We start from the raw sequence: 14,332 nt of genomic DNA, 5'->3' as shown, positions 1-14,332 counted from the left end.
GAGCGGCCTAAATACCGAGGAAAGTGGGGGTGGTCTAGCTTGCGCATAGTAGCACAGAGAAAACTAGTCAAAGATAAAATGTAACTATCAATAATAGTCCATCATAGATAAAAATCACTTATCGATTCTGTAACGCCACTGTCCATATCTCGCTTAACTTCAAGGCCTCTTCTTTTCTATTAAAATTATCTTCATGTTTATAACTTTCAATAGCCTCCCTATACAGTCGTGGATAATAGTTCGTGGTAGCACTTAAAACTGTAGTTTCAGAAAACTTAATTACATGGTCACCTGACTGAAGTGCATGTTCCGCAACTGCCGATTTATCTATTTTTCCCAGTCAGCAAAGACTTTTACGCTCCTTTACCGTCGTATTCACACTTCCTTTCGTAGTACCAATATAGACCTTGCCACAAGTACACGGAATTTTATACACACCGCTAGATGATAATGGTGGCCTTCTATCTTTAACAGAACGAAGTACTTGTCCTATTTTTCTGGTAGGTTTGAATACCGGTTTCACTTTATGTTTCAGCAAAATTTTGCCGATTCGATCTGTAACCTTACTAATGAAAGGTAAAGACACCGTGTTCTTCCATTGTTGTGTAGCATCCTTGTCCTTTGGCCTGCTGTAATTAGGTCTTAAAACTATTAATTTCTTTGTTTGAGTAGCCATTCTTTTCGAAGGCGGAACTGAATCATCTGGAACAGGTCTTAGAAAAGAATGGGTACTCAAACAAAGAAATTAATAGAGTTTTAAGACCTAATTACAGCAGGCCAAAGGACAAGGATGCTACACAACACTATTATTGATAGTTACATTTTATCTTTGACTAGTTTTCTCTGTGCTACCATGTGCAAGCTAGACCACGCCCACTTTCCTCGGTATTTAGGCCGCTCTCCGACGCCCGACTCGTCAGTCAGTAGGACTCAGCAGGACCAGCCATACCTCCGAGGATGTCCAACGAGGTATTGGACGAAACGTTAGGAATAGAAGAATTCCATGGACCACGGCCATATAACCCGGAAGTATTATCAACAACAATAATGTGACTATCAAACATCAAATTACATTTGTTGTACCTGCGATCTGCAACGTAAAACGGTTATCGTATCAGTTTTCATAAATGCTTGTCGTACACAACTCCCGATGTGCAATGCGAGTGTGTAAACGGTCATGAAATAAATAATAATGGGGAACTAATCTTAACATCTGATAAGTGAGAAGAAAGATGCCAAGTTTAACTGTGCTTCATTAAGCCATAATAACAATGCTTTTCACATCTAGACAGGTTGGTAGGATATTTCTTAATAACTCTCCTATGAAAAACTAGCCCCCTCCACCTTGATACTTGTTTCAACTATAAGACAAGTGCTTATACTTCATTACAAATTTTCTAAAGCAAACTTCTACCATACACAATGTTCTAACAATGAGAAGCTTCACAGTTACAAATGTAAAAGAAACTTGATTACCTTAAAAGTTGGCTTTTATCATTCTACCATTAATATAATCTCATTTGCTCAATATCTTTCCTCAAAACATATTATTGCAAAATCTTTTCTAAATAATGACGTCTCCACTACACAGAGTCCAGCTCCATCCTTTTCAAACGAAGTACATTCCCAGACTGTCCACCACACTCTTCTATTGCTTCACTACACGATATTTCGGCGATCCATCTGGCCGCAATCTTCAGGTGCGATCGCTGAGTACACCTAGGAATCACACACTCTGCTTTTGCTACTCTCTGACAAAGCAAAGTTAACCTCTTTGACTAACATCTCTGGTCTCGAAGACAGTCTTCTTACAAAGAGTACGATTACATCGATTTTACAGCGGTTGAGTACATTTATCAAATTCGCACACATTTATGGCCAAAACTTCATGAAAATCGTCATGGGAAAAAGGACAGAGCCCTTTCAGTTGTTAATACAAACAAATGTGCTGAAGTGATAAACGGATGCTTCGTTATATTTCCTTTCGAATTCTTTCCTAATATTGTACTGCGTCACATATAATTCAGCTCCTCATGCAAAAATGGATGAATTAATCATCTGAATTGAAACCGTCGTAAAATGGAAATAATATGTTTCTGGACACGGGTTCCTATTTCAGATATTATGTGCTCACTCCCCTCTACAAGCCCTAGAAGTCTGTAACGGAATTTCCGAACACACTGTATGAAGAACATGGTACAAAACAAAAATGTATCATATAATGTATATTCACAGTATACAGTATATGGCACAACGTCCTGATATGAATGACACCTCTTTCACGATACACCGTGCCCATAAATTACGCTTTAAAACACGCGTTTTTAAGAGTACATACATTTGATGTTCACCCCATCTCCAAGTGTTTACATTTATTTACCCGTCGTGACAATTGTTTCTTTACTTATGATATTTTACGAGAGCGTGCTGAAAACGAATGCCTCCGATTTTTTTTATATGATAACCCTTAAAGCTTTTAAAATAAAACAATCGTTATTAACAGTTTACATCTTTATGTTTCATGTTTACATATTTATTTCTCAACATATTCACCCTGGCGACGAATTCATTTCTCCCAACGAGAGACCAGTTTGTTGGTGCCGTCACTGTAGAACGTTTTGACTTTGTTGATGGAGCTAGAACTTCACCTCTGCATGCATCCCTTCATCACTATCAAAGTGAAGTCCTCGCAGGTGTTCTTTAAGTTTTGGAAACAGATGAAAATTAGATGGGCCAAGTGAACGATGCCAGTGAACCGAGGAAGTCGGATTGTTACAGATGTCGCCGCGCTCATGTGTGATTTGGCATTGTCACGCAGAAAGAGACGGTGCTCCGTGTGTTGTAGCACGCTGTTTCTCACGCAGCTTTGTTACACACCGCCATGTTACACCATACAATTCGCAGCCCTCTACTGGCAGGGGGCTGGAAGTATGTTAACACGATGAATAAGAATGTAGAATGTTAATACCGTTTGTTTTATTGAAGAAGCTTTAAGAGTTTTCATATAAGAAATTCGGAGGCATTACTTTACAGCGAGCCCTCACAAAAGCTGTCTGAAAAACTTCCGCTGCAAAATTCTGCAACGCTGTTAGTAAAGAAACAATGTTCACGACACGTAAATTAATGTAAACATCTGAAGATGGGAAGCCAAGCATCTTGAAATATCATCATCGAAAAATAAAAGCCTGTAATAACAAATGCTTGCAGACGATTCATTGTAAATCACCTGTTCTTCCAACAGTTGCATTGTTATAATAAGTTCGCAACGGACAAGAATTGTTTACTAATGTTAATACGAGAAGGAATGGAAAAACGAAATACGGCAGTGAGATAGCCAGTCCCAGTCGACAAGTAGACATTCGGGTGTTTGTGGTTACGAACAAACTAAATTTGAAACACTGTTAGCAAGTATTTTTTAAATACTAATCCAAAAATAATTCTGATGGCTGATCGCATGTGCAGCGGCTGTTTCTGTAGCACTAATGAAGCCATCATGAGCTTAGCATATATGTGCTGCATTATACAGAAGGCAAGCTGCAAAAAATGCGAACAACAGAACGGCGAATTTTCAAACCGATAATGCTTGCCCCATCGTGCTCGCTGTGTATAGGTAATGTTGATAATATTTTGGCCGGCATCAATACTGTTCGTTAATATTTCTAGTATTGACAATTCAATAACGCTCACTCTCAGACGGTCATTTTATTAACGCATTGGCAGTAATATTCAACGTGTGAGGGCCCCTTAATTTTCGTGTGACATTTCTACCATACTTCTCTCCGCGGAGCTGTTTCCCCCGCTCTCAGTAAGCGCATAAGTACAAGGGCCGTAACTTCACACTCGAGACTGGAAACGTGTTTCTCCTTGTCGTTCAAATCTAGCGGCCGCAAAATAGCATTGCGCATGGACGAAGTAAGCAAAACTTTCATTCGTCTGCGGCGTTGAGTTGTAAACCCGAGGCGAGTCAAGCGTCGACGGAAATATCCGAAAAGGCGAACAGGGAGGAGAGCAATGCTGGCGCATCTGCCTCTTTTCCACGAATATTTTCCGTGGCCAGTTGGGAAATTTTGTAGTGATAAATAAATGGTTAGACAAATAACTTAATACGTTGCCTCTGTAGAGCACTCTGGAATTAATTTTGTTGACTTTTATCACAAAACACTAGAAAATTTTAATGTTGACATTAGTCCACCTGCTGTGGTCAGGGCCATATCCATATTACTGAAGTTATTTGTAGTGGTTTATCTGAGATATTCCGTGGCAGCATCTACTGATCCTAAGAAAGCCAACTTTTCAGTAACAGTTATGACATACTTGTTCAAAATGTATTGCTAAACTGCAGGCAGCTGATACCATTGTGTTATGATGACGACGAGCGAATCGTCGCCAATTCGAATGACTGGTGGCCAGTGCTAAATAGAAACATACAAATCTCATATACAGCAGATTCCTCAGTGAAGTCGATAAGGAGCTGGCTGCATGATCCGAGTCTACAACGACTAACATAATTAGAAGTCGTTGGTAAAAAATAATATACTGTACTTAACTGGTGGTACAGGAGTCTTCATAGTCAGGAGGAATATAATTACAAACAGAGAGCTATAGAGGCATCACATAGGCCATACTTTAACTAAGCGCCTTGTTTGAGGTTGCTTCCTATCAGCTGAAGGTTGTACTACTTTCATACTTGACGTCCTGAGCAAGAACGGCCGAGCGCACCCTAGATACTTGTTGCAAGCCGTGGAGCGGCGCTAGTCTCGACTCGCGGGTCCAGCTAAACTAGTACCGACCGCGGTCGATAACTGCAACCCCGAACAAGTGTGGTATCGAACGTTGATACCACACATTGTATTAATACCCTTAATGCTATCTGCTCATCTTCATCTTTGGTTCTGCCAGTCACATTCTTTACTACATCCTCTAGTGACTTTATTTAGTTACCAGATTTAACTATGTTTTTCTCCAAACGCATTTGCTTTGCTGCCTAAGTTACTGTATTCAATATACTGGATACAGTATTGGTTTCGTAACGTAATTTTGTTCATTAAATATTTCTATAAATATATTGTCAGTGGCTGTTTTTGAGCAATTGGCTACTCTAGTTGAGACGTTTACGCCAAGAATTAAGTTGAATGACTATGTTACCACATGTATTAATTAACAACTGGAATAATTTTTAGAAAAATTTATATCAAAATCACTATCGATCACTACTTCTTTGTTTTTGCTGTTATATGGGTCAATAGAGCCTCAAGGTGATTTATAAACAGATTAAAATTACCTGCGGGTTCTCGGCATACACTCGCTACTGTAAATGATTTGTTACGCAATTCTGCTTCTGTCACGCATATTTCCATATGCTGCCACAATCAAAATTTATGAATGTCTTTGTTCTTAAATTTATGACTTTTTCTGAAGTATCTGGCAACGCCTCCTTTCTCCATTTCTGCTCTACAAAAATGGAGAAAGAAGGTGTTAACCATATACCTCAGAATAAGTCATAAAGTTCTGCTCTATAGAAATATGATGCTAACCTAATTCCTGTAACGTTCAGAGAGGCAGATTATGTCAATTCAGTTTCAATACTCCAATTCAAGAATGCAAAAAAAGTAGATCGTTCATGCCACTTCGAATATTCTGAAGCAATACAGATAACTGGCATTTCTCACTGTCTGAGGTATTGTTCAAAATGTGTGTGAAATCTTATGGGACTTAACTGCTAAGGTCATCAGTCCCTAAGCTTACACACTACTTAACCTAAATTATCCCAAGGACAAACACACACACACCCATGCCCGAGGGAGGACTCGAACCTCCGCCGTCTGAGGTATTATTGGAGGGAAATGAAATTCCTAATGATTGCGGAAACATCTTTTTGTAGCGATGCAGTTGCTAGAATATGCTGTTCAGCATCTTTCCCCAACAGAAGATTTGCTTAAATCCAAACCACTCAGAATATTTGGTTTCATTCTGTCTCCATAGTCCTTTGGCGAAATGTTTACACAGTTTAAATTCTCTATCGCCTATCCTAGAGCAGAACTAGGTTTAAAAGTATTGGTGACTTGATATTTTGATCCTAGTTCATCCTCTAAATGCTGGCCAACTCCTCTAGCGTGAGAATTACCTAACAACAAAACTTTCTCTTTTCTGCCTTCCTTACATCCTTTGTTGTGTCCTGTCTACACCCAGACTACCTTTAGACTCATTCGTTTCTATCAGAAGCAACAGGTCAAACTTACTTTCACATGTTCACTGCAAAGCTGCCAGAGGAAATCCTATAACTATCCTTCTATTATTTGTTCCCACTTCTCATCTGTTACTTTGCCCTTCTCCTTCTTTAACTAGACCTTTCAGAGTCTTTTCTAACGCGTCCTGAATGGCAGCAATTTTCTCCCCCTTTTCCACTATCTTCCTGTCTCCAGTATATATGTTGTAAAGCCACTGAAGACCTTCATTAACTTTCCCAATTTCCACGATGCAACAGTCACTCAGATGGAAGAAAATACTATAGAATCTATCACGCCATACCCTGGAACTACCAACCCTGCGCCAACTTAGGCACTTTTCATTCATGGTTTTACAATAATTCGGTAAGAAGAAATTGAATAAATTACTAAGAAACAATAAAATAGGTTGATAAAAATCTGGCCTATATGCAACTGTATGTAAAAAAACCACTTGAGCAAGTATTCTGAACCAGAGTAATTGAAATTTGCACTATTTTCCAGAAAAGTGAACTAAGTAACGAAGGGATAAACTTTAATTAAATTTCTGCAGGCAAAAAAAAAAAAAAAAAAAGAAAAGTAAGCGTGACTGTCTATATTTGCTGCACCAAAACATAAACAAAAGTAAGACTACAAGGTATCATTATGATCTTTTCGTCCTTTCTGGAATAATATGTAAATAAAAGCGAAACCTTTAATAGGACTCTTAATGCACTCACTAATACACACAGCTAGATGTGTTAAGTTGACTGACTCTAGTTGTGACTCACTGATATTATGTCCCAGGATACAACGTTTTTTCGTTTTGTGAGCGGCAATTTCACATTTCTGAACATTTAAAACAAATTTCCAATCTTTTCACAGCTTTGAAGTCTTATCAAATTCTGACTGAATATTTTTGCAGTATCTGCAGTATTATAGGTAACTACATTATCTGCAAAAGGTGTGAGGTCACTGTTAATGTTTTATGCAAGGTCATTAATATACAACATGAACAACTATACCCAGATGTGAGCCATTTAATAACATCATTATTTCAACGAATCAGTTACTATATTTCCTGTATTAGAATGTTCCAATCTAATGTAATTGGCTGGCCTAGAGTACAGGATATACGACTGTACAGCTGACAGACACTGTGCCAACTGTGGTAGTGGTAAGTTCCTATGGTACCAAACTGCTGAGGTCATCAGTCCCTAAGCTTACACACGACTTAATCTAACTTAATCTAAGTTACGCTAAGGACAACGCACGCACCCATATCCGAGGAAGGACTTGAACCTCCGACGGGGGGAGGCGTGCGAACCGTGCCAAGGCGCCTAAGACCGCGTGGCTACCCCGCACGGCTTCGCCACCTGTGAGGTACCTCACTGTATGGCACCGCCTCAGAGCTAGTAAAATTCAAAGAGTGCTCGGTAAACCCATGGTAATTAACTGGTCTTCACAGCCATAGCTCATTGTATCAAATGATCCGTGCGACTTTAACATTTAATGACAATTTTTAACATGTGTAACCTCCCTGTTACTAATCGGCCTATCCTGCTTGCGATATAAAATATGACCGTGGATCGCGTGTACGCCTAATGGATTTTTTCTAATTGTATAAGGCTATCTTTCCCGAAGAAGTGATACCGATAAGTAGGAAGAAAGTGTACAACCGACCCTTCTCATGGAAAGTCTACTAAAAATAAAAGTAATTAAACCGAACAGGGCTATAATTTGGAAAATGAAAGTTATTTTGTGCATTCACTCACGAACAACACTGGACAGAAAGAGGCGCCACTGATCATGAATCCAAAAGTTACACTAATGAACGAAAAGGAAGTAACTAATGGTCGCCAGCACACTAGGGCAATTTACATCCAAAATCCTGTACAAGATGATCGGAAAGAAAAACATGTATTATTAAACACTGACGTGGTAACTAAAGGTTGCCAAGTTTTTTTTTTGTTTTTTTTTTTTTGCCACTAATTTTAAGTGAGTATGTAATGATAAAGAAAACTGAAAAGTCACTCTTACGTTATGTTTTGCATTAAATTTTGAAAAAGGCAATCGAGTAATAATTTGCAAATATGCAGTTAAACTGTATGAGTACTGAACTTCGTTACATGAACAATGACTTTCAGTGACCTCAGCATAAAGTCATCAAAGAAATTTATAATAAAGCAAACAATTTTTACTTTGCCGTTACTTTTTTTGCAAATTGGATTTCATATTATTGTCTGAACAACTGAGCCTTTTTTACTGACTTGGACAGAATTAAATACTAGAATACGTACGGTACCAAACCAAACAGCCATGTGCTCCAAGCTATATGTAAAATAAATAAAACTTCCGCACTCTTAATTTGTGCATTTATTTAGATTTGGATTTTTTCCAGTGATTGATTCTCAAACTTGAAAAATGAAATTGCTTTACTTTAGTCATATACTGAAGCCTCTGTTGTACAACAGTTAATTGAAGGTAGACTGAGGCTAAAATTCTTAAAAGAGAAATTATTCATTAATAAAGTGGCTGTACTATTCAGTTTGTTTCTTATGACACTCAGTTAGCATATTAGGAAAAAAAGGAACAAGGATCCTGCTTGGTAACGTCTGGAGGAGTTTAACTGATGGTTATTTAAATAAATCTTATCAATCAAATCACATTCAGTTGTGCTGCTGGGTTAGCCGTTAATACTTTCTATCAATGAACAGTCTTAGCCGTCCGCGGTGGCTGAGCAGTTCTAGGCGCTTCAGTCCGGAACCGCGCGACTGCTGTGGTCGCAGGTTCGAATCCTGCCTCGGGCATGGATGTGTGTGATGTCCTTAGGTTAGTTAGGTTTAAGTAGTTCTAAGTTCTAGGGGACTGATGACCTCCGATGTTAAGTCCCATAGTGCTCAGAGCCATCTGAACCATTTTTGAACAGTCTTACTTCAGTGCTGTGCATACGACGAAACTCGGAGCCGACGACGAAACTGTGTTGCTGGAACTGCTGCTGTTGTTGAAGACGGTAGCATGTTGTGGAGCCACGGCTAATTGTAGGAACGGGCAATCGTAATTAATACATATAACCTCTTCCGCCCGTCCACTGTCCGTACTCCTGCACTAGACATCTGGCCGGCGCGCGTACATGATGCCTCCCGAAAATGGTACTCTCTACTGCGAGAGCGTTAACACCACACTTCGGCACACTACAAGTGCTGGAAACCGTCTCCCTCTCTCTCCGAGCGCTCTGCGCAACAACTCCCTACCCAAAGATTTTACAGCGCATAAGCACTGCTATTATCGTTGCTAGTGGATGCAAATAATAATTCCTTTGGCTTTTTCCCAGAGCTTATAAGTTTCACAGTAAAACACCGATAAATACAATGAAATGTCAACAGACTTCTACCTAAATTACACATACTGTGAAGCAATGTCCTTACTTACTAAAAGAAAGCATTTAAATTACAAATATTTACATACAATTAAAAAAAAAAAGTTATATATCGGTAGTAGGTGCCATGCATCCTATATTTTCGGTGTTACACATGTTTTTTTAATAATCTGGTGACACCTATCGTCATACGATATTCGTTGTTTGGTGTTGCAAGATCAAGATAAAACTCTTAAAGACTAGAAGCAGACGCCACATAATAGCAACAAGATTCTAGCACTAATAATATGCTAATTATTTAATAATTTTCCTCGAAATCACCAGTGTTATGCTATCATGCAACAAAATTGATACCCTCTCTACTGAAGCAACCCTTGACGATGTACAGGATGCCGCATGTTCTACACATCTCAGTACCAGTGAACAATGCCGTTATCTGCGACCAGACCCACACATTCACACTGTCCAGTTACATTAATGTGACCAACTGTCAAGTCTGAGTAACCACCTCTTCAGCGTGGACTTCTGCGAGACGTGCAGGAAGAAACTCAAGTGGTTCTGGAAAATATTAACAGGGATGTGGAGCCATGCCGACTCCAGTGAGCATCCTCCAGTCGAGGAGTTCCGGCGCGAGCAGTCCGGTCGAGGTGGTCCCGTAGAGTCTTGATTGGGTTTAAAACTGGGGAGTTTGATGGCCAAGGGAATAGAGTAAACTCATCTTGGTGCTCTTCCAACCACGCACGTCCCTGCAATACGTTGCGTTGTCCTCCTGGTAGATGCCATTGTGCCGAGGAAAAACAAACTTCATGCAGGGGTGGACATGGCATACAAGTTGATCAATTGTGCCTTCCAGAATGAGGAGATCGCCCAGGGGATGCCACTAAAACATTTTACAGACCACAACGGCCTGGACCCTACCGACGATTGTTGCAGGGTGTTCGCTTTCAGAAGTTTCACGCCGATGGAACATCTGACCGATGGAACATAAAACTTGATTCATCAGAAAAAGGCCACCTGTCGCCACTCGGACTTCCTTTGAGGTATTGGCGTGCAAATTCCAGCCTTCGTCGCCGACGAGCAGCAGTCAGCATGAGTGCATGGGGTCAGCCACCTGCTGGAGAGACGAATACGCTGCAACCTTAGTTGCAAGGGTTGAGGAGACACTGTTGGTAGCCCCGTGGTTCATGTGGGCGGTCAGTTACTCAACAGCTGCACGTCTATTCACCCGACGCATCTCTGCAGTCGTCGTCCATCCCTGTCATCTGTGGCCAGTGATGCACCATAGTTGCCTCGATGCCGATTTAGGATAGCGCTGTTCTCCATGCGTGGTATACTTTAACAAGGTGGAAACGCGAATAGTTTACAAGCTTAGCCATTCGGAAACGCTACCACCCTTGGCCCGAAAGCCAATGATCATGCTCTTTTGGGCGTCGGGTAAATATCACCGTTTTTGCATCACGACAACAAGTGTATCGCTTTCCGCGTCCCCCCAACACGATTTACAGACCCTCCACTGCTTGTGTTGCCATCTACCGTCTGGTTATCCCACGTTGACGTCGAATACAGGCCGTGATTACCTTGATGTGATTGGACCGCTTAATACCTAAGAGATGTTTATGAATACGTACAGTGTGCTTGTCTTTGTGTGTGGTTAAACGTGTTCCTCCTGTGCCGCAGGATTCTGAGTGAGGAGGAGAAACAGCCCTTCATCGAGGAGGCAGAGAGGCTCCGAAACGCCCACAAGAAGGACCACCCCGAGTACAAGGTGAGCGCCAGCAGCTACTCACTCTTCTGTGAGTCGCGTCCATCGTTAGTCCTTATCTCTTGGTACTAGCTACTTGTCGCCAGAAGTGAAAGTTATGGTTGGCTGCAGTATGAAAATTGGTGGAGGAAGTGAGGTGAGTGTGTCCGACGCCCTCAGAGGCTGCAGTCCTTAGGCCCTAGTACACATTAGCAAGCAGGATAACGTTAAAGCGGCGAAGCTCAGCTCTTCGTGGTTAATCACTGTAAAAGGAATGGATGCCGTATCGTGTCCATCGATTAAAAGAAAGTAACAAAGGTCAATAACGGCTAGTGTGTTACCAAATTTGCTTGGTAGTTACTAAGAGAGACATTCGAAACATCAACGGATGAAGTCCCACAATTTGTACGAATACGCGTCTTCAGAGTAGGGTTTTAAATACACGGTGATTAAACTTTCGCTGCTTGAGTTATTGTAAACGGAAACTATTTATCGTATGGGTACCAAACTTTATAGGACTGTTTGCTGCAGGATTTGCGTTGTTAGTAGTGCTAAGTGTCGTAGTTTGGCGACGGGCGCCGGACAGGTACGGTGGGGTAAAGTTGAAGCACAAGCATCATTGTACAATGCAGTTACAGACGGTCGGCATGGATCTGGACATGGTGAACGGGGCCTTATACGTAAAGGTGTTTTATCAAAACGGTAACAGTTCTACTCCTCTTCGCGGGCATCGAAGCGTTAAAGAAATACTGAGAGACCTCTCTCTACACTGGGGTTGAAGAACATGATTCGGAAATTCGAAGTATCTGTCGTTTTGGAAATGTTTCCTGAGAGAAGTCAACGGCCAATTGTGCCACAGATTGTTGAAGAAGTTACTGTTGCCATGGATGAGAAAGCTGGATGCAATGTCAAGCAGTGCACGAGATGTGTCACGTCTGCTGAACATTCAATGGTCCACCGTTCGAAAACTGCTGCGAACAACTGTGAAATGATATCAGTAATGCTGTTCCAGACTGTCGTGCAGATTGAGCAACGTTTGTAACCTGGAACATAAACATGGGATGCAATTAAGAAATGTTGTCCTCTCATGCGAAAATTAAAGTGTGTTTCTTTCCATGGTTTACTCGTTATTTTTCTTCCGCATGTGCTTAAAAATGTTTCCATAAAATTTCATTGTGACTCTATCACTCATTTTCATGGGGACCCCCTCCAACAGCTAAAGATTAATTATAACCACCCTGTAGAAGCAAAAGGAAAAGGATGATGAAAAATGAAAACTCCTAAAATATGTGTAGAGCTCTAAAACAGGGGAGTAACCGCGATGATTCAAACCACCGAGCGGTGGGCTAAGTTTAAACAACGTAATGAGCGTGGTAATAGTGGTCCAGAAATAATCCATACGACTTTCTGTACGAGCGATTTGGATTTCAGGTGTCGTACTCAGTCAGTAAACATTCTAGACGTTGCAGAACAGAGTCGACGAACGTAAGTCGCATAACGACTATTTTTATACAAGGAACCGTTATGAACTTGCAAGGGATTGGAGGCTTCTTCCAAAGAATTGTCAGGCTCTTTGTAGGTGATGTGTAGCTGTTCATCAGGGTTGGTGCCGGTGCACCATGGAAAATACACATGCTCATCGTACGTGTTCTAAATGGCAGAAGCATTCACCGCTTACCAGGAAGGGTTAACAGAACAGATGGAGTAACAGGATCCAGCGAAGAGCGGCACTGATTTAAATATGTAGGCTTCAGCAGCTTGTTTCAGTTTCATAAAATTCTCCTGTGAGCACTGTCGCATCATCATATAAAATACTAAAAACGCTAAAAATCATTTTATAAGATGACACGGCAGTATACCCAAAAGAATTTTAACGAGAAGAGTGGCGCGTTTCGTCACGAGAGCGCGTCCTCAGCTCGTGGTCTAGTAGCTAGCGTTGCTGCCTCTGGATCACGGGGTCCAGGGTTCGATTTCCGGCCGTGTTGGGAATTTTCTATGCTTGAGAACTGGGTGTTTGTACTCGTCATTTCATCATAATCATCATCATTTTTGACTGTGGCTAGATTGGACTGTGTAAAAAAATTGGAGTGTATAAAAATTGGGACTTTGTACGTGTACTGATGACCGCGCAGTTGAACACCCCCCAAACCAAACATCATCATCTTCATCGCGGGAGCGCACAGCAGCGCGAGAGCGTTACGGAGCTGCACAGTAAAGCCACTGACACGCACTACAAAAGAGGTGTTCCATATCATATAGAGGTGTACAGTTGAAAATTCGATAGCGTAAATTCCAAGAAGAGCCGCGCAACATATCACGTCATCGCAAGTACGTTTCACAAAATGAACTCGATGATAAAATAAGAGACACTGGGGCTCATATGGAGGTTTATTGAAAGTCGTTCTTCGCACTCGCGATTTGGAAATGGAGCAGGGGAGAGGAGGAAATGAGTGTGGTAAGCGAAGCACCCTCCATCACACGTCGTAAGATGGTTTCAGGAGTATATATGTAAACACAGATTCATGACTGGATTGCTTCATGAGCAGACATTGCTGACTGCATTTCGAAGGACTACAATTTTTACACGTAGAGTGTCAGTTTGAGTCACCAGAAAACGTTTCTTAGAAAATCATTCCTCTCCAGCTAGCCCCGAAGGTGTAAGCAAAAGACATTACTGGAATGATACGTAGCGTTTTCTTGTGATGAGTGAACATCTGCTTTATTATCATTAATTGTTGTTTGCGAGTGCAGTGTCAAAAAGGAGAGCGGAAGCTATAGTAGTGTGCGAACCAAAGACGTGCGAGAGCAACAGAGGATATCTCGTGTGTCACATCATAGCCTGTTATGACCATAACACACTCCTTGCACATCGTCCTAACCATCTCTTGGCGTTCCTGCTATGCCAGGAAGATATAATGTTCCACGTGTACCGGCATGACAACACTTGTGTCCAATCTTCTCTCGTTACCCAGCACGTTCTCATTCTGGCCAGCACTTTCACCAGACCTG

The 14,332-nt window shown here is 41.1% G+C and overlaps 1 protein-coding gene across 1 annotated transcript in view; it reads left to right on the top strand.

The window, feature by feature from the left end:
• The window catches only part of LOC124788889 (transcription factor SOX-9-like), a 119,546-nt gene that overhangs the window by 65,541 nt on the left and 39,673 nt on the right, over nucleotides 1–14,332 (top strand). The window contains exon 3 of the mRNA XM_047256171.1: nucleotides 11,260–11,347. Within this exon, the coding sequence (XP_047112127.1) occupies nucleotides 11,260–11,347 (88 nt within the window). The remainder of the gene's footprint in view (nucleotides 1–11,259; nucleotides 11,348–14,332) is intronic.

The sequence above is a fragment of the Schistocerca piceifrons genome, chromosome 3, assembly GCF_021461385.2.
Source record: "Schistocerca piceifrons isolate TAMUIC-IGC-003096 chromosome 3, iqSchPice1.1, whole genome shotgun sequence".
NCBI classification, from domain to species: Eukaryota; Metazoa; Arthropoda; class Insecta; order Orthoptera; family Acrididae; genus Schistocerca; species Schistocerca piceifrons.
The sequence above is the reverse complement of the archived record's forward strand: the minus strand, read 5'-3'. Positions and strand labels throughout refer to the sequence as shown.